Here is a 22,010-nt window from a genome sequence, read left to right on the forward strand (position 1 = left end):
TAACGTTGGGGGCCCCCCTGGTTAGGTCGCCATCTATTGCAGGCTGTCAGCAGGCATGCCGTGGGATTCAAGCCGGCTGGCGTCCCAGCAAGGCGGCGGTGATACTCTCCACGCTGTTCTGGATAGAGTATGCGCTCTGCTTACAGCTAAGGCTCCTGGGTAGGGTAGTTTCCTGTGAGGAATAGTCAGGACGGCCAGACGTCGCTTTGACTCCGCCCACCGACGCGTTTCACGCCGTGGGCGTTTCTTCAGGGTGTAATTCCCTCCCTCTCGTGCATTTACTTATATTGTGTCAGAGTCTCCTCCTCTCTTGGGTATGTTCCTCAGCTATTGGTCAATCTTCGCTACAGTCATAGTAGCTGCTGGCAATCAGCTGGGATAGGTATGACTAACGTAGGTTTATACAGTGCAGTAAGGCAATGAAATGTTGGTCAGGCAGCTTGAATTTTTACTCCGCGTAGGGTGAATGTAATTTACATCTCAGTAAATCATCTCAGGATGGTAATTGGCTCACCAGCGGTTTTAAGCGTTCATCTATATATTTGCCCAAACGTTGTGTGGGGCCACCTATACCTGCCACAATCGGGCGGCCCGGTGGTTTAGTCATATTCTTATGAACTTTAGGTATAGTGTAAAAAGTAGGGATATTATAGATATCAACTATCATGTAGTCTCGTTCATCCTCAGTGATGACGCCCTTCATCCATGCGTCATCCACTAGGGAATTGACTTTATGGACTATTAAAGGGAATGGATTTTCAGTCAGTTTTTGGTAAGTACTCTGATCACCTAATAGGCGTCTGCATTCAGCAACGTAGTCCCCCTCATCAAGATGCATATGGATGACAGTGTATATGTGATGAGAGTGCACTGTATGACGATTGGTGTTCTAATTAGTTAATATTTCCCAACCTGGCTTTGAAACTGTTCAATGATCCTATGTCTAAGTTCCCCTTTAAATGAGAGATATACAACAAACATGCAGCCAAAAAACAGCCTTTTAACCTCCATGTGGCAACATCCTTGATAGGAGAACAATGTCCTATACTATGACAAACTACCCACTGAGATGTAAATTACATTCACCCTACGCGGAGTAAAAATTCAAGCTGCCTGACCAACATTTCATTGCCTTACTGCACTGTATAAACCTACGTTAGTCATACCTATCCCAGCTGATTGCCAGCAGCTACTATGACTGTAGCGAAGATTGACCAATAGCTGAGGAACATACCCAAGAGAGGAGGAGACTCTGACACAATATAAGTAAATGCACGAGAGGGAATTACACCCTGAAGAAACGCCCACGGCGTGAAACGCGTCGGTGGGCGGAGTCAAAGCGACGTCTGGCCGTCCTGACTATTCCTCACAGGAAACTACCCTACCCAGGAGCCTTAGCTGTAAGCAGAGCGCATACTCTATCCAGAACAGCGTGGAGAGTATCACCGCCGCCTTGCTGGGACGCCAGCCGGCTTGAATCCCACGGCATGCCTGCTGACAGCCTGCAATAGATGGCGACCTAACCAGGGGGGCCCCCAACGTTACTATCCACATACCTACTCAGCCCAGGAATGTCTCAAACAGCGCTGTGGAAGTCTACACTGAAGCCGGTGAGATCCACCCATTAATGTCTTGCTATGCACGTTTATATGTCGCTTGTTGACGCTTGAAGAAGTTGGACTAGCATGACTCGTTGTATATGCATGGCTATGTATTGATCTCAAAGCTTGCTGAAACCATTACAACATATGTGCTTCGCATATCTTCTGGCGATGATTATCAGCATGAAACACGATTTTGCTCTATGATTATGTGCATGGACATTAATATAATAGAACACTATATGAGGATTTATGGACTTGCTTCCAGCCTTTTACTACTATTATTTTTTCTAACAAATCTCAGCGCTGAGACCCATAGAGAGGGAAATGATGGTATGATTGGTGTGAGTGATGTGTGCTGATTGTATGGCCGGCCATGAACAATGCTGTTTATGACTCCGCAACATTCCTTCCTTTTATTTTTATCCCTGTTTTATCTTCCCCATGTTTGAATAAATAAAGCATTTGTATTTTTATACTACACGTGAGACCAAATCTACCTACTTTGTTTGAAGTTATCACTAACTGGTTGTGTTATAGGCAGATTGATGGGACTGTATTTTTTGCATTGGAACTGGAGGTCTTTTCAAGACCCCATATCCATGTATACTTAATCTACTCTCTGCATTTATTATCCGTTCAATTCTTGCATCATGCTTTATCTAGTCTTTTTAGAGTAGAGGAAATTCTGAGTTCAGTCCCTCTTTAACTGTGGGTGAGGCTATTGCTGCTGTTCTGCCAAGTATCATGAAGCCGTTCAAACTGTAAAAGGCAGGTAAGAGGATGAACCCTCTCAGGGAATGCCAGTCTACAGCGCGTTGCAAACTCAAGGCATGTGGGCCGAATGCAGCTCTCTTTGCCATTTTATGTGGCCCTCAAGAGCTTCAAATGTGCATCATTGTAAGCAGTAAAAGAATGATAGCACCCTGCTTTCCTATTCAGAGGAGCACACAAGTGACAGGGTTTCTGGTTTAAACATGGTCAGTTTGAGCCAGGGTGCAGCAATAACCCACGGGACCCCCCAGTGAAATTAGCATTGGGCCCCCTCATGGTCCCCCCCCCCACACACCCATTGTAGCTGGAAAAACATATACACACCCCAAACACACATTCTCCCTATAAAACATAGTAGCGCAGTAGAGAAGTGTAATATTTACCTGCTCCAGCGCTGCGTCATGTTTCTCCTAATCTTCCCAGCAGCTGCGCGCTCTATGCTTCTATACCGCCTCCTCCAGATCACATGACATGCATTTGGAGCCAGAGGTATGCAGCATAGAGTGTGTGGCTGTCAGTAACATCAGAGGAGACCCTAAGCAGCACTGGAACAGGTAAATATTATACTGTTCCACTGCGCTACTCTGCAGAAGGTAGCAGCCCCCCCCCGGTTGTTGTTGTTACGCCACTTAGTTTTAGACAGTTCAATAAATGTTAAATCTTAATAAACAATTTGGCCCACGAATTAGACTATGTTTTAGATGTTGGCCACTTATGTGATGGAGTTTGACAACCCTGGGCTACAGCAATGCAAGTGCAGTGACAGAAAATTGCTGGAGACAGGGCTTCTGATCAGGTACTTTAAAAAAGGTTTATTTAACATGAATCTATAAACATAGAAAAACAAGTTCCGCCTCCGAGTGCCTATATTGGTCTAGAAAACACTTATGCTTAAATGCCAGTTGGGTAGTTAGGAAAAGTAATAGATGGTAATGCTGGAGCGTGCTGGAACAGGCAGCACTATCAGGAGAAATGTAAGGGCAGGCCAAGGGGTATATTAACACGATCGCAATCTTAAGATGCCAATTGCAATCTCTTCAGCAAACAGAAAACAAGGTCGGCTCCGTGCGCAGTGGGGAGTGATTATACCGCTTACAGAATCAGCCTCTCCTCCCCGTTGCACTATTTCCCTGTCACAGCTGCACAAGTAGATAATGTGTATTTTAAAATGGAATGGAAATGGCTGCTGGAGAAAGCGTGAGATAAGCACTCACATCACAAATCTTTAAGACATCTTAAAAGCAGGCGAGGAAGGAGACGAGCTGAGATAGGGCAGGAGAGAACGGCGAGCAATCTGCGCCGGGCACGGCTATGTCTAATTAACTGACAAATAAACCGCAAATGAAGAAAGCTGGGGAGCAGGTAATAAACACCAGGCAATCTGCAGAATATTTTACTGCCCAATAAAAACCTACTTATAAAACCGTAACAAGTTACATCCTAGCTCTGAAAGCACAAAAGATCCTTTCTTAAACAATGCACTAAACGACGGTTAAATGGACTACGCCACTTGTGTTGCATGAGAGAGCAGTGAAAAACATAATTATATAAAGCAATTTACGTGCTTATTAAGATTGAATGTGGTCAGAACTCTAAAGCCGGCCAAATGGCAAGAGGCAGGTGTTTATTTAAGGACTAAACTTTTTATATACTAACAGCTCTTATCACATGTGCAGCCCCTACTGTGAGCACTTTTTATACCCCTGTTCATATGCAGCCTCTTTCATATGCCCTCTTAAAGTGGACCTCCGAATTCCACACAAAAAAAAAAAAAAAAAAAAAAAGCAGAATGACTAATGTAGCAACAGCTGACTACTTTAGTAGGCAGCAGGGAAGCATAGTGGAAGTTCTGAATGGCAACATACTGTGGCTGGCACTGCTCTACTTTCCTCTACGCCTCCCCTCTCTGGGATAGGCTGGCTCTGTGGCACAGGAAGAAGCAGAGTTCCCCTCAGGTCACACTATGATGTTTCTCCCACCTGCAGATGATGCACTCTCTTAGCAGTGTTTGCAAAGGCTGAAAACTGCCATGGCAGTTTTTCAAAAAGGGGACGTGACGAACCAACAAAACCTGAATTTTATATCACAAGTGGTCAGTTTTTAATTTTTTTTCTTGCTACTCTGTTATAACATCTGCTGCCTGCACTGATAGTGGGGGTTTTATTTTTACTCTGGAGATCTGCTTTAACCACTTAAAAAGACAACTGGACGGATATACAGTATTTGTCCAGTGTAATTGTGGAGAGTGTACCACCAGTTTGTTACTAAATGAGGCACATGCGGTATAATTTTAATCATGACGAATTGTAGAATACATTTTGGTGTGTCTTACAAATTGGATCCACGCAACATAAAAAATAGGTAGGGACAAAATGAATGAAACAAAGTCATATTCAAATTGATGATCAAGCTTGGGAACGGTTTAGTAAAATCACAAGAGACATTTGTGGTAACATTTTAACCATGATAAGTAGTAGAATAGAGTTTAGAGTGTTTTAGGGTTGAGGCCCATGTCTTATGTATTCTTTTTAGACACGAACTGAATCAAAAGCAATTACAATTTCACAGATTCTCTATCAAAATAAAAAGACTTGTAAAATGAAAACAAGTGACAGAATATAAAAGAAAAAAAAACATATTGTTAACTTAGGAACTTGGCTTTTTAAATATACTGTACAGTGGGTTGCAAAAGTATTCGGCCCCCTTGTAGTTTTCCACATTTTGTCCTATTACTGCCACAAACATGAATCAATTTTATTGGAATTCCACATGAAAGACCAACACAAAGTGATGTACACATGAGAAGTGGAATGAAAATCATACATGATTCCAAACATTTTTTACAAATAAATAACTGCAAAGTGGTGTGTGCATAATTATTCGGCCCCCTTTGGTCTGAGTGCAGTCAGTTGCCTATAGACATTGCCTGATAAGTGCTAATGACTAAATAGAGTGCACCTATGTGTAATCTAATGTCAGTACAAATACAGCTGCTCTGTAAGGGCCTCAGAGGTTGTCTAAGAGAATATTGGGAGCAACAACACCGTGAAGTCCAAACAACACACAAGACAGGTCAGGAATCAAGTTATTGAGAAATTTAAAGCAGGCTTAGGCTACAAAAAGATTTCCAAAGCCTTAAACATCCAACGAAGCACTGTTCAAGCGATCATTCAGAAATGGAAGGAGTATGGCACAACTGTAAACCTACCAAGACAAGGCCATCCACCTAAACTCACAGGGCGAACAAGGAGAGCGCTGTCAAGAAGCCCATGGTGACTCTGGACGAGCTGCAGAGATCTACAGCTCAGGTGGGAGACTCTGTCCATAGGACAACTATTAGTCATGCACTGTACAAAGTTGTCCTTTATGGAAGAGTGGCAAGAAGAAAGGCATTGTTAATAGAAAGCATAAGAAGTTCCGTTTGCAGTTTGCCACAAGCGATGTGGGGGACACAGCAACCATGTGGAAGAAGCTGCTCTGGTCAGATGAGACCAAAATGGAACTTTTTGGCCAAAATGCAAAACGCTATGTGTGGTGGAAAACTAACACTGCACATCACTCTGAACACACCATCCCCCGTCAAATATGGTGGTGGCAGCATCATGCTCGGGGGGCGCATCTCTTCAGCAGGGACAGGGAAGCTGGTCAGAGTTGATGGGAAGATGGATGGAGCCAAATACAGGGCAAACTTGGAAGAAAACCTCTTGGAGACTGCAAAAGACTTGAGACTGGGGCGGAGGTTCACCTTCCAGCAGGACAATGACCCTAAAAATAAAGCCAGGGCAGCAATGGAATGGTTTAAAACAAAACATATCTATGTGTTAGAATGGCCCAGTCAAAGTCCAGATCTAAATCCAATCGAGGATCTGTGGCAAGATCTGAAAACTGCTGTTCACAAACGCTGTCCATCTAATCTGACTGAGCTGGAGCTGTCTTGCAAAGAACAATGAGCAAGGATTTCAGTCTCTAGATGTGCAAAGCTGGTAGAGACATACCCTAAAAGACTGGCAGCTGTAATTGCAGCAAAAGGTGGTTCTACAAAGTATTGACTCGGGGGCCGAATAATTACGCACACACACCCGACTTTGCAGTTATTTATTTGTAAAAAATGTTTGGAATGATGTATGATTTTCGATCCACTTCTCACATGTACAGCACTTTGTATTGGGCTTTCACGTGGAATTCCAATAAAATTGATGCATGTTTGTGGCAGTAATGTGACAAAATGTGGAAAACTTCAAGGGGGCCGAATACTTTTGCAACACACTGTATATTCTGGCATATAAGACTACTTTTTAACCCTTGAAAATCTTCTGAAAATTCAGGGGTCGTCTTATCCGCCTGGTGTCATTGATGCCGGGTGATACGCCCTATCCTGTTACCGCCTCTCAGATGTCGCTGCTGAGGACTGTAGTGAAGCAGCGCAAGCACACATGTGCGAGATCTGGGAGGCAAAAAAGGAGGTATATAGGATACAAGGGTGGGCCAGACAGGAGAAAGAGGCGTGTTTTATGGGCACAGCGTTATCTATTCTTCCATACCACTCTGATAAACAGGTAGACAAGGAGAGCTGACCAATCCACTTAGGGAGAGTTGACCAATCCAACCAGAGCTGACTTTGCATTTTATTCATAACGGGTTTTTTTTTCATGTTGAAATATAAGCAGAAATACTTTCTGACTGTCTGTCTTTGTTCAGGAGACTCTGCAGTGTCAGAGAAGCGTTTGTTTACATTTTTCACTTGATACAATTAACCTTTTCACCTCGAAGGGTTTTTCCTCTTAAAAAACCAAAGCAACTTTCACCCGTCAGTGCTCCTTCTATTCATTCACCTATAACTTTATTACTACTTATCACAACGAAACAATCTATATCTTGTTTTTTCCGCCACTGATTAGGCTTTCTTTGGGGGGTACTTTTTGCTAAAAATTATTTTATTCTAACTCAGTTTTAATGGGAATAAGAAGAAAAAAAAGGCGGGAGGGACGTAGTACCTACGCTCCTGCACAGTTGTGGCATTTTGCAGGAGCGTAGTTACTCGTCCCAGGGGAGGGGAAATGGTTAAACACAAGATAACATTATCTCTAGTTTGGATATGTCCAGCTTTCCCTGCGTTGAGCTTTTCTGTCCTATGTTTAACCCTTTGAATGCTGTTCTAGTAAAAAAAAAAAATGCTGGTAGTATATAATATGCTGTAAATAATGTTTTAGAGCAAAGAAGAATTACTGGGTTTCATTCCGCTTTAATCCCAGGTTTAAATTGTTGGTTCATTTTCAAGCTGCATATATCTGCATAAAAATTTGCATAAATTTGCAACAACTCGGAAAAAAATGCATATCTGTGAATATCCCTTATCACCAGGATGGACAAGAAAATATAATTTGTGGGTTTAACTTATAGTTAGCATTAGCACTAATTATTGTAAAGCTATAATGGATGTAAATGGAGAAAGTGTGTTTTTTTTTTTCAATTTTCCCCTTATTTTCCGTTTAAAATGCATAAAAAATAAGTTAATTTCTAAACAAAATGATCACACACTAAAAGCCCAATTTGTCCTAAAAAACAACAATATATAGATCTTTTAGGTATGATAAGTAGTAATAAAGTTGTTGGCGAATGAATGGGAGCAGCGCTGATATGCGAAAATTGCTCTCCTCCTTAAGTGGTTAAACTTGTATTCCCAGTTAATACAGCTTCTCATTGGCCATCAGTGTAATGCTTCATACACACTTGAGATAAAAGTCTTTGGAAAAGGCAAGATCACAGACCAATTTTACCCCCTTCCATGTAGTATGAGAGCCATACTCTACACCGTCTATTCTATGGAGCTGCACTCCCCATCAGATAAAATCTTAGCAGGATGCTCTACACAAAGATGCCCGTACACATTCAAAAGATCATTATCTGCAAAAGATCTGTTCCTGCAAAATGCATTCATAGGCTATTATATCTGCAGACCCTCATGCACACCTTGTTTAACAGACAATCATCTGCAGATCATATCCACCAGAATGGATTTTCAGATCTGCAGATGATTGCCAGATATGCAGATGAAGTCTGTTAAACAAGGTGTGTATGATGATCTGCAGATCTCATAGACTATGAATGCATTTTGCAGGAATGGATATTTTGCAGGAATAGATCTTTTGCAGATAATGATCTTTTGAGTGTGTACGGGCATCTTTGTGTGCAGCATCTTGCAAAGATTTCTGTCTGATGGGGAGTGCAGCTCCATAGAATAGACTGTGTAGAGTATGGCTCTCATACTACATGAAATGGGGTAAAATTCGTCTGTGATCTTGCCTTTTCCAAAGACTTTTATCTCAAGTGTGTATGAAGCATAAGTCTTGCAGGACGCACGCTGGTACTTGCAGTGATGCGAGTAAGCATCTGAATCCCTGTAGTCGTGCCCTGCACAGCTACAGGGATTCGGGTCCATGCTGCGGGAAAAAGCAGTATGCTGTCTAAATCACGCTGGCATGCGATTTTGATGGCAGGACTATTGGCGGAATAGGCAGCGTTTCCCTGCTCAAATCATTTGCAGGGAAACGCTGTGGATTCCGCTGCAGTGGTAATAGACTCTTAAGCCATATTTCCCACAGCACTGTTTCTTTAAATATTGATCCATGAATGATCACTGCATCACTAACGTTACCTGTAAGTTAGCAGGCGTGAATATAACAAATAGTTTTCAACGTTACAAAGAAGTAACCTACCAGGATGGTTGTCTTGTAAATCGTCAACCGTTATCTGTACCACCTCCGCCAGCTCCTCCCCAGACATGATTGACATCTGCTTATATTCCACAGAAAATCACAGTAATGAGAAGTCCCTGAAAACAGAGCACAAATACATATTGCATTACTATCACATCAGAGCCTTGCTTACAAAATTTCAGTTTACCCAAAATCTTCAATCAATTAAAGAGGACCTGTAATGGCATATAGCAGAATGCAGTAAATTGTTCAGGATACCCAGTATTACAGTCATTTTCCTGGTTTTAGCGTCAGAAACACTTCCTATATCTATATATTGCGGTATATTTCTACATTGGTGCGCTTGCACAGTAGCACTAATCTAAACAGGATCTACTTTTTTCCACCAATCCATGGTTCCTTGCTACTGTACAGACAAGAGTTGTCCTGCGCTTACTCAACGCGTCCTCGACCTTATGGTCGTCCCAGAGCTGGAACAGCGGAGGAGGGGAGAGCCTCTGGAGGATCCAGAGGCTTCCCTCTACTGAGGTAAGTATCTAACTTTGCTGTATTACATGTCATGGGTCTGCTTTAAAAGGAAATAAATATGGCAGCCTCCATATTCCTCTCACTTGAAGTGTCCTTTAGGCCAGTTTTATACCTGGTCAGGGCGCTTGCAGTGTGATGCTCCACCCCATCGCATGGCACTGCAACACACAAAATGTCATTCATACGACCTTGTGGCAGAGTAAGCTCACGGAGAGATATCCATAGTGCCCCAAACCACAATCACACACACCCCTTGCCCAGAGACGTACTGCCTGCTGGACAAAGTACGTCACTGGGATTCCCAGTTTTCCCAGTCGTATTCCAGTCATTCCACACCGCCGCCAACATATGTAAATTTCCTGCGTCGCCCACTGACTTACATTACTGCCACCACCAGTGCATCATTGCAGATCCAACGGTAACACGCTGTTGACTTTGCATCGGCTTATCAGCCAATCAGGAACTTCTGCCGCAATGCATCGCCACAAGTGTGCTTGGCCCCATTGACTTGCATCACCATTGTGTTACCCTGTGATAAAATAGGGTACCACAATGCAGCTTTGCAAGTAAAGTGTAAAAGTGGCATTAAAGTGTACCAGAGCTGAACTAAATAAAAAATTGATACTTACCCGCTGCTTCCTCCAGCAGCATAAGCATGTGCGAGTCCCTTGCTGTCCTCCCACGGTCTGCCGTTCAGCCGCAATCAGCCCCGGTATTAGGCTCAGTCGGATCCAGTCTGGGTCTTCTGCGCATGCGTGGACCTCCCACGCATGTGCAGTAGTCCCAGACTAATGGGACTGAGCCTATTACCAGGGCTGATCACGGCTGAACGGCAGACCGCTGGACAGCGAGGGACTCGCACATGCTTATGCTGCTGGAGGAAGCAGTGAGTAACTAACGATTGTTGCATTTAGTTCAGCTTTGGTTTACTTTAAAGAGAATCTGTATTGTTAAAATCGCTCAAAAGTAAACATACCAGTGCGTTAGAGGACATCTCCTATTACCCTCTGTCACAATTTTGCCGCTCCTCGCCGCATTAAAAGTGGTTAAAAACAGTTTTAAAAAGTTTGTTTGTAAACAAACAAAATGGCCACCAAAACAGGAAGTAGGTTGATGTACAGTATGTCCACACATAGAAAAATACATCCATACACAAGCAGGCTGTATACAGCATTCCTTTTGAATCTCAAGAGATCATTTGTGTGCTTCTTTCCCTCTGCAGTTCTCATGCACTGAAGTTTCAGGCTGCTCTTTTCTTCAGCTTTGCCCTTGTTTGTAATTCCTCAGTATGTGAAAGCCCAGCCAGCTCAGAGGACGATTTATCCAGCTTGTAAAAGATAAGAGAGAAGAGAGAAGCTGCTCTAATCTAAATAACACGCAGGCAGTGTGCGGAGAGGGGCCTGGAAGGGGGAGTTCATAGCAGAACCACAACACTGAAGAACTTGGCAGACTTCCAGACACAGGCCGACAAGTCTGACAGGGGAAAGATACATTGATTTATTACAGAGACAGTGATAGTATAAAGTGCTGCAGTAAAAGCCAGAACACATTAGAATAGCTTTTGGAACTTGTAGGATGATAAAAAACAGGATGCAGTTTTTGTTACGGAGTCTCTTTAAGGCGTACCTTTGTCTAAATCTTGTGAATTAATTACCAACCCCAACATCTTGGCAAATAATAAAAAAAATTCTACAACTAGTATCTTCTACTTGCCCACCATGTCAAAATTCTAGAAGCAATACGTGTTGACAAACCAAACGTCTGCTTGACTGTTGGCAGTAGTTGATTTATGTCGATTATGGGTTTACATTACGTGGATAGAAGTCAGCCACTCAGCACTGGCAGTGACAAGCTGCTGGCACAAAGCAGAAACAGTGAAGAACTAGCTTTGGATGTTTAAGGTTCTCATTCTACTCCTGTAAAAGTTCCTCCAGCATTCTGCACGGGCGCGATCTCACCGGCTCTACTCCCCAGGATACGTGAAGAGCCAAAAAGATATTTTGAAAGGCCTGAACCTTAAATGATTGCAATGTTTCTATCATAACGATCACTCTGTTTCCTGCACAAATTAACGGTATAAAACAGAACACTCTGTTTTTCCAGACCCCAAAATAACAACATCAAAAAAATTACTGCTGGCTTGCCCAGCAGACTTCACATGAGAAGCAAGGGAAAGAATTTGATTTTTGGGCAATAAATTTGAAAAAATGTGAGCGAAGGAACAAGGTAGTCATTAATGTTGTTTTTTTTGTTAAGGACAAGTGTAGCACGTTGTTCAATGCATTGCATTTACAGGGAGTGCAGAATTATTAGGCAAGTTGTATTTTTGAGGAATCATTTTATTATTGAACAAAAACCATGTTCTCAATGAACTCAAAAAACTCATTAATATCAAAGCTGAATATTTTTGAAAGTAGTTTTAGTTTGTTTTTAGTTTTAGCTACTTTAGGGGGATATCTGTGTGTGCAGGTGACTATTACTGTGCATAATTATTAGGCAACTTAACAAAAAACAAATATATACCCATTTCAATTATTTATTTTTACCAGTGAAACCAATATAACATCTCAACATTCACAAATATACATTTCTGACATTCAAAAACAAAACAAAAACAAATCAGTGACCAATATAGCCACCTTTCTTTGCAAGGAAACTCAAAAGCCTGCCATCCATGGATTCGGTTAGTATTTTGATCTGTTCACCATCAACATAGCGTGCAGCAGCAACCACAGCCTCCCAGACACTGTTCAGAGAGGTGTACCATTTTCCCTCCTTGTAAATCTCACATTTTATGATGGAGCACAGGTTCTCAATGGGGTTCAGATCAGGTGAACAAGGAGGCCATGTCATTAGTTTTTCTTCTTTTATACCCTTTCTTGCCAGCCACGCTGTGGAGTACTTGGGCGCGTGTGATGGAGCATTGTCCTGCATGAAAATCATGTTTTTCTTGAAGGATGCAGACTTCTTCCTGTACCACTGCTTGAAGAAGGTGTCTTCCAGAAACTGGCAGTAGGACTGGGAGTTGAGCTTGACTCCATCCTCAACCCGAAAAGGCCCCACAAGCTCATCTTTGATGATACCAGCCCAAACCAGTACTCCACCTCCACCTTGCTGGCGTCTGAGTCGGACTGGAGTTCTCTGCCCTTTACCAATCCAGCCACGGGCCCATCCATCTGGCCCATCAAGACTCACTCTCATTTCATCAGTCCATTAAACCTTAGAAAAATCAGTCTTGAGATATTCCTTGGCCCAGTCTTGACGTTTCAGCTTGTGTGTCTTTTTCAGTGGTGGTCGTCTTTCAGCCTTTCTTACCTTGGCCATGTCTCTGAGTATTGCACACCTTGTGCTTTTGGGCACTCCAGTGATGTTGCAGCTCTGAAATATGGCCAAACTGGTGGCAAGTGGCATCTTGGCAGCTGCACGCTTGACTTTTCTCAGTTCATGGGCAGTTATTTTACGCCTTGGTTTTTCCACACGCTTCTTGCGACCCTGTTGACTTTTTTTTAATAAAACGCTTGATTGTTCGATGATCACGCTTCAGAAGCTTTGCAATTTTGAGAGTGATGCATCCCTCTGCAAGATATCTCACTATTTTTGACTTTCTGAGCCTGTCAAGTCCTTCTTTTGACCCATTTTGCCAAAGGAAAGGAAGTTGCCTAATAATTATGCACACCTGATATAGGGTGTTGTTGTCATTAGACCACACCCCTTCTCATTACAGAGATGCACATCACCTAATATGCTTAATTGGTAGTAGGCGTTCAAGCCTATACAGCAGGGGTCTCAAACTCAATTTACCTGGGGGGCCGCAGGAGGCAAAGTCAGGATGAGGCTGGGCCGCATAAGGAATTTCACAATCGCGGCGCATCGCCGCCTCTGCCCGCCCCTCTCACTCTTCCTTCACAGAGAGGGGGCGATCCGTGGAGCGATTGACGTCAGGAGGGGCACAGCTGAAGCTGAAAGCTCTGCCCCTTCCAGGAAATGCCGGCGGATTGCCCCCCAGTCGATTTAGGGGCTCTGCAGCCCTCGTTTAGCGGCGGGCATGCGGCGAATTACTTGGGAGCACTGAAGAGAACTATAAGGAAGCTTTTGCCAGCGAGGGCCACAAAATATTGTATCGAGGGCCGCAAATGGCCCGCGGGCCGTGAGTTTGAGACCCCTGCTATACAGCTTGGAGTAAGACAACATGCATAAAGAGGATGATGTGGTCAAAATACTCATTTGCCTAATAATTCTGCACTCCCTGTATAAGTGCACAAAAAATGTGTGTATTTCCACAAATATTTTCCAAAGTTCTCACTGCACCCCCTATATGCACACAAACAGTAGCAGAATATTTAAAAATTACCTCCATTCTTTCTCATGATATTGATACTTACTCCTAAAGGTCCCCATTCACTGGTTGATACTTTACTGCAGTTTCCAGAAAATTCTAAAACTTTGATCAGATCTGCCTATAATCTATTGACGTCTGCAAGCAGACTGGTATAATGCGCTCTTAATCGATTTCAGACATTCTACTGTTTCAAACTGTGAGTATACAGAGCATCGCTAGCAATATAATCAGTTGGTTTGCATAAATCGGACCAAGATAAAGCAAAGGGCAGAGAGATGGGCACACATGAATCGATATCCGAGCTTTATTTTACCATAAAAAGTACAATACGAACATATGCAGGACAGCAGAGAGGGTAGGTACAAGCAGCGGCCTGACAGCTGTTTCCTGGCAAATACCGCTTTGTCAGAGGCTCTCAGTGGAGTGAGAGTGTGAGTCACTCTGCTTGGGGCCTCTGAAGAAGCGGCATTTGTCAGAAAACGGCTGTCAGGCCGCTGCTTGTATCTACCCTCTCTGCTGTGCTGCATACGTCCATTTTGTGCTTTTAACCTATTTTGATTCCTCTGTGCACGGGTCTCCCACCCCTTTTCTCTAAATTCTTCCTCACCATAAGCACAGGTACTGCTGCACAAGCTATATTAGGCAGCCTGCCTGGGAAACATCTAGTGCCAGCACCCTTTGTCTCTTATAATGATCAGGATAAATTGATGCATGCTGGCAAATACTTGCTGCTCCCTGTTTGATCTCCAGACATGGGTATAATCATTTGTTTTTTCACCATGTGCTGATAAGTATAAGTGGTTTATCTGCTGATTTATCTGCCTTATGAGGATCATTAAAGTACAGAAGTTTTCTACTTGGCATATCAAGTGTGTTGCTCCTGGATATGGTTGCTCTTTATAACACAATTGATACTGGTTTTGCATATAACGGGATGTTGTAACGCAGCAGGGATTTGTGTGGATTACAGGCAAGGTTTGGGGTGCACTGCACTCTTCATGTTACACAATCATTTGTTTGCCAGACTGGCCTGCTACTGCATAGTGGATAACCAACTTGAGTTACATAAGCTGTAACCAATCAGAAATTAGTATAAGAAATCAACTATGAGTTCTCGTCTCAATTTTAGCTTTCTAGGCTTCCTAGCACCAGGAAGAATGCTAAAGTGTGAATTATTATTGTGCACATGTATTTATGTATATAACTGTAGAACACCATAGAAGAGGCACCCAGAGGAAATAAAAAACCATAAAATTGTTAAAATGTAAACTGGGAGGTGGCTTACCTCACGGACTACACTGGTAAAAAAAAAAACAAGATATTTATTTGCACTGGGCAATGAGTTTCATGAGAAAATAAAAACTAACACTAGTGGCTGCCTCTCAAGCACTTTGAGTCCAATAGAAGAAAAGCGCTACACACTAGTTTTGTTTTTTAGTTTTTTTATAAATACGTCAGAGGGCAATACAAAAGCCTTTGCTATAATGACTCAGCTATATGATTCCTGAGCAGAGCCAGCAGAGGGCAGGCTTGGGCTAGAAAAGACACCAGAAAACACAGACTCAGCTATAAAGATTCCTGAGCAAAGCCAGACTGAATGCTCAGTCTGGGATTTTATCAGGGCTGATAAGAAACAAGCTGTGCAGTGCAGAATGAAACAGAAAGCACGGTAGGTGTTTTCACTAATGTTCCCACTGATGTATATGGTAAAATGCATGAGGGTGCTTCGTCTCTGGTTCCCTTTAAGGAATAAATACGCCTGCAAACCTACTTTGGTATGCTTACCGACCTTGGATTTTGCTATGTGTACTAGGCGTTTTACTTTACACCTTAGTTGTTCACCCAACCCGCAGAAGGTAAGGTGTGCCACTTCCAAACTCCAACTACTTTTAAAGGGAATTGGCCCAAGCCCTAACATTCCTATCATTAAAGGACAACTGTAATGAGAGGGATTTGCTGGCTGCTATATTTATTTCCTTTTAACCATTTAACGACCGCCCACTGCACAGGGGCGGTCGGAAAGTGGAAGCCGCAAGGACCAGCTCATGCCCAGAGGCGGCGGTCCTTGTAGGGGCATGGGCGGCGCGATCGCGTCATTCGTGACGCGATCGGCCGCCGGCGACTGGCTCCGCCCCCCTCGCGCTGTTACCCGCCGGCCGTTCGGAAGCGCCGGCGGGTTACTAGCACCCGGATCGCCGCATACAAAGTGTATAATACACTTTGTAATGTATACAAAGTGTATTATACAGGCTGCCTCCAGCCCTGGTGGTCCCAGTGTCCGAGGGACCACCAGGGCAGGCTGCAGCCACCCTAGTCTGCACCCAAGCACACTGATTTCCCCCCCCCCTTGCCCCCTGATCGCCCACAGCACCTCTCAGACCCCCCCCCCCCCCCCCCAGACCACTGTTTGCACCCAATCACCCCCCTAATCACCCATCAATCACTCCCTGTCACTATCTGTCAACGCTATTTTTTTTTAAGCCCTAAACTGCCCCCTGCCCCCTCCTGATCACACCCCCACACCCCTCAGATTCTCCCCAGACCCCCCCCCCCCCAGTGTACTGTATGCATCTATCCCCCTGATCACCTGTCAATCACCTATCAATCACCTGTCAATCACCCATCAATCACCCCCTGTCACTGCCACCCATCAATCAGCCCCTAATCTGCCCCTTGCGGGCAATCTGATCACCCACACCAATAGATCGCCCGCAGATCCGACGTCAGATCACCTCCCAAGTGCAGTGTTTACATCTGTTCTCTACCCTAAACACCCACTAATTACCCATCAATCACCCCCTATCACCACCTGTCATTGTTACCCATCAGATCAGACCCTAATCTGCCCCTTGCGGGCACCCAATCGCCCGCCTACACGCTCAGATTGCCCTCAGACACCCCCCCCCCCCCTATCAATTCACCAGTGCAATATTTACATCTGTTCTTCCCTGTAATAACCCACTGATCACCTGTCAATCACCCCCTGTCACTGCCACCCATCAATCACCACCTGTCACTGCCACCCATCACTCAGCCCCTAACCTGCCCCTTGCGGGCAATCTGATCACCCACACCAATAGATCGCCCGCAGATCCGACATCAGATCACCTCCCAAGTGTAGTGTTTACATCTGTTCTCTACCCTAAACACCCACTAATTACCCATCAATCACCCCCTGTCACTGCTACCTATCAGATTAGACCCCTATCTGCCCCTAGGGCACTCAATCACCCGCCCACACCCTCAGAACGCCCTCAGACCCCTGATCACCTCGCCATTGCATTGCTTGCATCTATTCCCCCCTCTAATCACACCTTGTGACACCCATCAATCCCCTCCTGTCACCCCCTAGCACACCTACCCATCAGATCAGGCCCTAATTTGCCCTTTGTGGGCTCCTGATCACTCAGCCAAACCCTCAGATCCCCCCCAGACCCCCTTCCGATCACCTCCCCAGTGCATTGATTGCATATATTTTCCCCTCTAACCACCCCCTGAGACACCCATCAATCACCTCCTGTCACCCCTCTAGCACTCCTATCCATCAGATCAGGCCCAATACAACCTGTCATCTAAGAGGCCACCCTGCTTATGACCGGTTCCACAAAATTCGCTCCCTCATAGACCACCTGTCATCAAAATTTGCAGATGCTTATACCCCTGAACAGTCATTTTGAGACATTTGGTTTCCAGACTACTCACGGTTTGGGGCCCGTAAAATGCCAGGGCGGTATAGGAACCCCACAAGTGACCCCATTTTAGAAAAAAAGACACCCCAAGGTATTCTGTTAGGTGTATGACAAGTTCATAGAAGATTTTATTTTTTGTCAAAAGTTAGCGGAAATTGATTTTTGTTTTTTTTCACAAAGTGTCATTTTTCACTAACTTGTGACAAAAAATAAAATCTTCTATGAACTCGCCATACATCTAACGGAATACCTTGGGGTCTCTTCTTTCTAAAATGGGGTCACTTGTGGGGTTCCTATACTGCCCTGGCATTTTATGGGCCCTAAACCGTGAGGAGTAGTCTAGAAAACAAATGCCTCAAAATGACCTGTGAATATGACGTTGGGCCCCTTAGCGCACCTAGGCTGCAAAAAAGTGTCACACATGTGGTATCGCCGTACTCAGGAGAAGTAGTATAATGTGTTTTGGGGTGTATTTTTACACATACCCATGCTGGGTGGGAGAAATCTCTCTGTAAATGGACAATTGTGTGTAAAAAAAAAAATCAAACAATTGTCATTTACAGAGATATTTCTCCCACCCAGCATGGGTATGTGTAAAAATACACCCCAAAACACATTATACTACTTCTCTGACCATGCACCAGTGATACTCACCCTTAAGTGGAACAAGGATGTCATGACTGATTGGCGGTGGAGATTGGACAGCTCTGTCTTGCTTGAGCCCACAGTGAAGGAGACAGTAGCGACCCAGATTAAACAATTCTTTGCAGAAAATCAGGGTTCAGTAAACTCCGGAAAAATAATGTGGGACTCCTTTAAATGTGTTATAAGGGGTTCCTTAATAGCAATAGCAAGTAAAATTAAAAAACAAAAAACTAAGCAGTTAGATAATTTAATGGATGAATTCAAAACAGCGGAAGCCACACATAAGGAAAATCCTGAGCAGGATAATTTTTTGAAAGTTAATTCAATTAGGCATAGGATAAATAAAATATTAAATGAAAAATGTAGTAAAGAATATAAAAACTCAAAAAAGATTTTGTCATAAACTGTAACAAACCAGGAAAATGTATGGCCAAGCTATCAAAAAAAAAGACAACAGCCCAATTCATAGAAAAAATACAGAATAATTCCGGTCAATTAAGCTACAGCACGCAAGAAATAGGACAAGTATTTGGGAAATATTATGCAGAGCTATATAGTATAAAGCAGGAAATGCCAGTGGATAATATGAACAGGTATCTTACACAAGTAAATTTACCAAAAATTACAGTCGAGAATAAAGATACGCTGGATGCCCCGGTAACAGAAATAGAGTTTAAAGAGGCAGTAAATTTGCTTAAAATCGGTAAGAGTCCGGGTCCCGACGGCTTCACCTCGGAGTTCTATAAAGCATTCATAGAGGAGATAGCACCTGACTATTGTTTAATGATTAATTATCTGGATGAAAGTGAGACCTTTTCTAGAGAATCAAATCAGGCCACAATCACCCTAATACGTAAAGAAGGTAAAGATCCCCTACAGTGTAGCAACTATCGTCCCATTTCGGTAATTAATATTGATGTTAAAATATATTCAAAAATTCTAACATTAAGACTGGAAAAGGTGTTAGATCAGCTACTGGGGAAGGAGCAGATGGGTTTTAGAAAATCGGGCAGACTATCGGATAATATTTCAGCAGCAATAAACTTTATATATAACGCAAAAATTCGTAATGAAGATGCCATCTTAGCGGCCATTGACGCTGAAAAGGCGTTTGACCGTATTTCAAGACCATTTATCTACACAACTTTAGAACACTATGGTATTGGTCCCATCTTTATCAAACGAATAAAAAAATCTATATTTAAACCAAACAGCCAGAGTAAAAATCAACGGTACCTTGACACACTCCTTCCCTTTGGGGAACGGCGTGAGGCAGGGATGTCCAATCTCCCCGCTAATATTCAATTTAGGCATAGAAGTGTTAATACGCATGATCCATTCTGACAGGGAGATATCTGGGTGGCATATAGGTAACTATGAAAGTAAACTACTAGCATACGCGGACGACCTTCTTTTGACATTAACCAATCCCCTGACCTCTTTCGAAGAAGCAAATAAAATAATAACTGAATTTTCCAAATACTCGAACTATAAAGTAAACAATTCTAAAACTACAGTATTAAACATAAAAAGTCCAGCCGAAATATTGAGTACCCTACAACTAAGGTATGGCATTCATTATACCAATTCTCATATTAAATATCTCGGTATCAACTTATGTAGTGATTTCAATGATCTATTCAAACATAATTATACACCAGTGCAAAAAGATTGTGAGAAGATACTGAGTAAAATGAAAAATGCCCAATTTAATACAATTGGGAAAATCAACTTTATAAAAATGAAAATTCTTCCTAAAATAATATTTACAGTACAAAATTTGCCAATAAACATCCAAAGAAATTGGTATAATGTCTGGAACAATATATTTCAAAATTTCATATGGAGAACACCAAACCGCAGAATTTCATATAAGATAATCAGCAGGCATAAGAAATTGGGAGGAATGGGGGCACCAAATATTAAACGATATGCCCAATGTTTCCAATTGCAAAGAATTTTAGATCTCAGGATGTGCGACCCGAAGAGATTCTGGACAACATATGAAAGAAGTCTGTTTAATTACGATATGTTGGATTCATGGCACCCCCACACGGTAGCAAAACTCCTCCCTTCTATCAGCCACCCATTATTAGCACCTGCAATTAAAACCCACATGGAAGTTATAAGATCTATGTCAAAGAGCAATAAAATATCATTACTAACCACTCTACGCAATAACCCAGATTTTCAACCTGGCTTAACTTCGGGGTGGCTCAAGGAATGTGGGCTCCCTCGAGATGTTAGAATCCTAGACTTGGTTGGCCACAGAGATTCCACATTGAGGGAGATTTATAACATGGTCAGAATGGATAATGGGCTGTGGAGCTTCCAGGTCAGGAGCTACCTTTCCAAACATAAGGATAATATAAGTAAAACCATAAATATTTATGAAAAGTGTTTTCTTCATTCGAGGGTGGGGAAGGAAATGACAGCAAATTTATATTTTTTTCTTGACAGTTGTCAAACTGATCCTCTACCTAAGTTCTGTAGAAGCTGGGAACAAGACCTAAATCATATCCAAAACTTGGACTGGGGAGCAGTATTCCAGGAAATTTGGACCCCCAGCTATACCTCATTTCAACTTGTTAATTATAAACTCATGACGAGATGGTACTTCACACCCTCTAAGATGGCTAAATTTAAAGGCGGAAATGGGAACTGTTGGAGATGTCTTACTGCGTTTGGTTCACATATGCATATGTGGTGGTCGTGCCCGGTTATACAGAACTTTTGGAGAGAGATAGGAGATTTCATTAAACTTCCTTCCCCTTTTCATCCCAGTACCGCTCTGTTGAGTTGCATGGAACCTGACCGCTTTAGACATGCAAATAAACTAGTAATCCCTGCAGCAATTGTGGCCAGGAAACTTATAGCAAAATCCTGGAAGAACCCCGAAGCTCCCAGTATGGAAGAGTGGATATGGATGATGTCAGATTTTTTGCAAGGTGGCGAGGGCAGTGTAGAAGATGCTGGCACCAACAAACAAATGGAGGAATGGAAAATTGCATGGGAAAAAATAAGTAACATATAATATGTAGTTGAGTATTTGAAGTGGAGGGGATGAGGAGAAAAGAACCAAATAACCACTATATTACCAACTGAAATTGTAAGGATAAATGGATGGATGAATGTGCAGATGCATAGATATATGTTGAAGTATAGAAGGCACTTATATGAATGTGTATGAAAGGTGAAATAAGAGTAATTGCTTTGCTTCTCAGCTTAGATATGTGACCTGTTTGTGCATGAGGCCTGTCCCCTCCATTGGCTTGGTCCGGCCCTGATGGCTCATGCATGGAGGGCATGTCCATAAAATAAGTAGGTGGTCGGAAAGGGATATTAACCACTTAATGTTAAGATGGGTAGGTGGAGTTTGTTTCTTGCTGGTGCTTGTGTTTTTTTTTTTTTTTTTTTTTTCTTACTTTCTTTTTTCTCTCTCTTACTAGAATTAGTCTGACCTGAGCCACTGGTGGAATATTTGATATATTGTAGTGATGATGGAGTGAGGGAGGGGGGGAGGAGAGGAAAGAAAATCAAACTATGATGCAGACCTGAGACCCACGTATGATGGCTTCACAGCTGTCACATGGTCATATCTGGGTCACATACCGGCTGAGTTTGAAAGAGAAAAAAAAATAAATAAAAAAAAAATAAAGAAATACTACTTCTCTTGAGTACGGCGGTATCACATGTGTGGCACTTTTTTACACCCCAA

At 42.8% G+C, this 22,010-nt stretch overlaps 1 protein-coding gene across 4 annotated transcripts in view; it reads right to left on the reverse strand.

Annotated features, from left to right (window-relative positions):
* Positions 1–22,010, reverse strand: part of BANP (BTG3 associated nuclear protein) — an 873,745-nt gene that overhangs the window by 647,442 nt on the left and 204,293 nt on the right. For all 4 annotated transcript variants that reach the window (XM_068260652.1, XM_068260650.1, XM_068260649.1 and 1 more), the window contains one exon: positions 9,092–9,207. In XM_068260652.1, coding sequence (XP_068116753.1) covers positions 9,092–9,167 — 76 coding nt within the window. In that variant the 5' untranslated portion in view covers positions 9,168–9,207. The remainder of the gene's footprint in view (positions 1–9,091; positions 9,208–22,010) is intronic.

Source organism: Hyperolius riggenbachi, chromosome 11, assembly GCF_040937935.1.
Source record: "Hyperolius riggenbachi isolate aHypRig1 chromosome 11, aHypRig1.pri, whole genome shotgun sequence".
NCBI lineage: Eukaryota > Metazoa > Chordata > Amphibia > Anura > Hyperoliidae > Hyperolius > Hyperolius riggenbachi.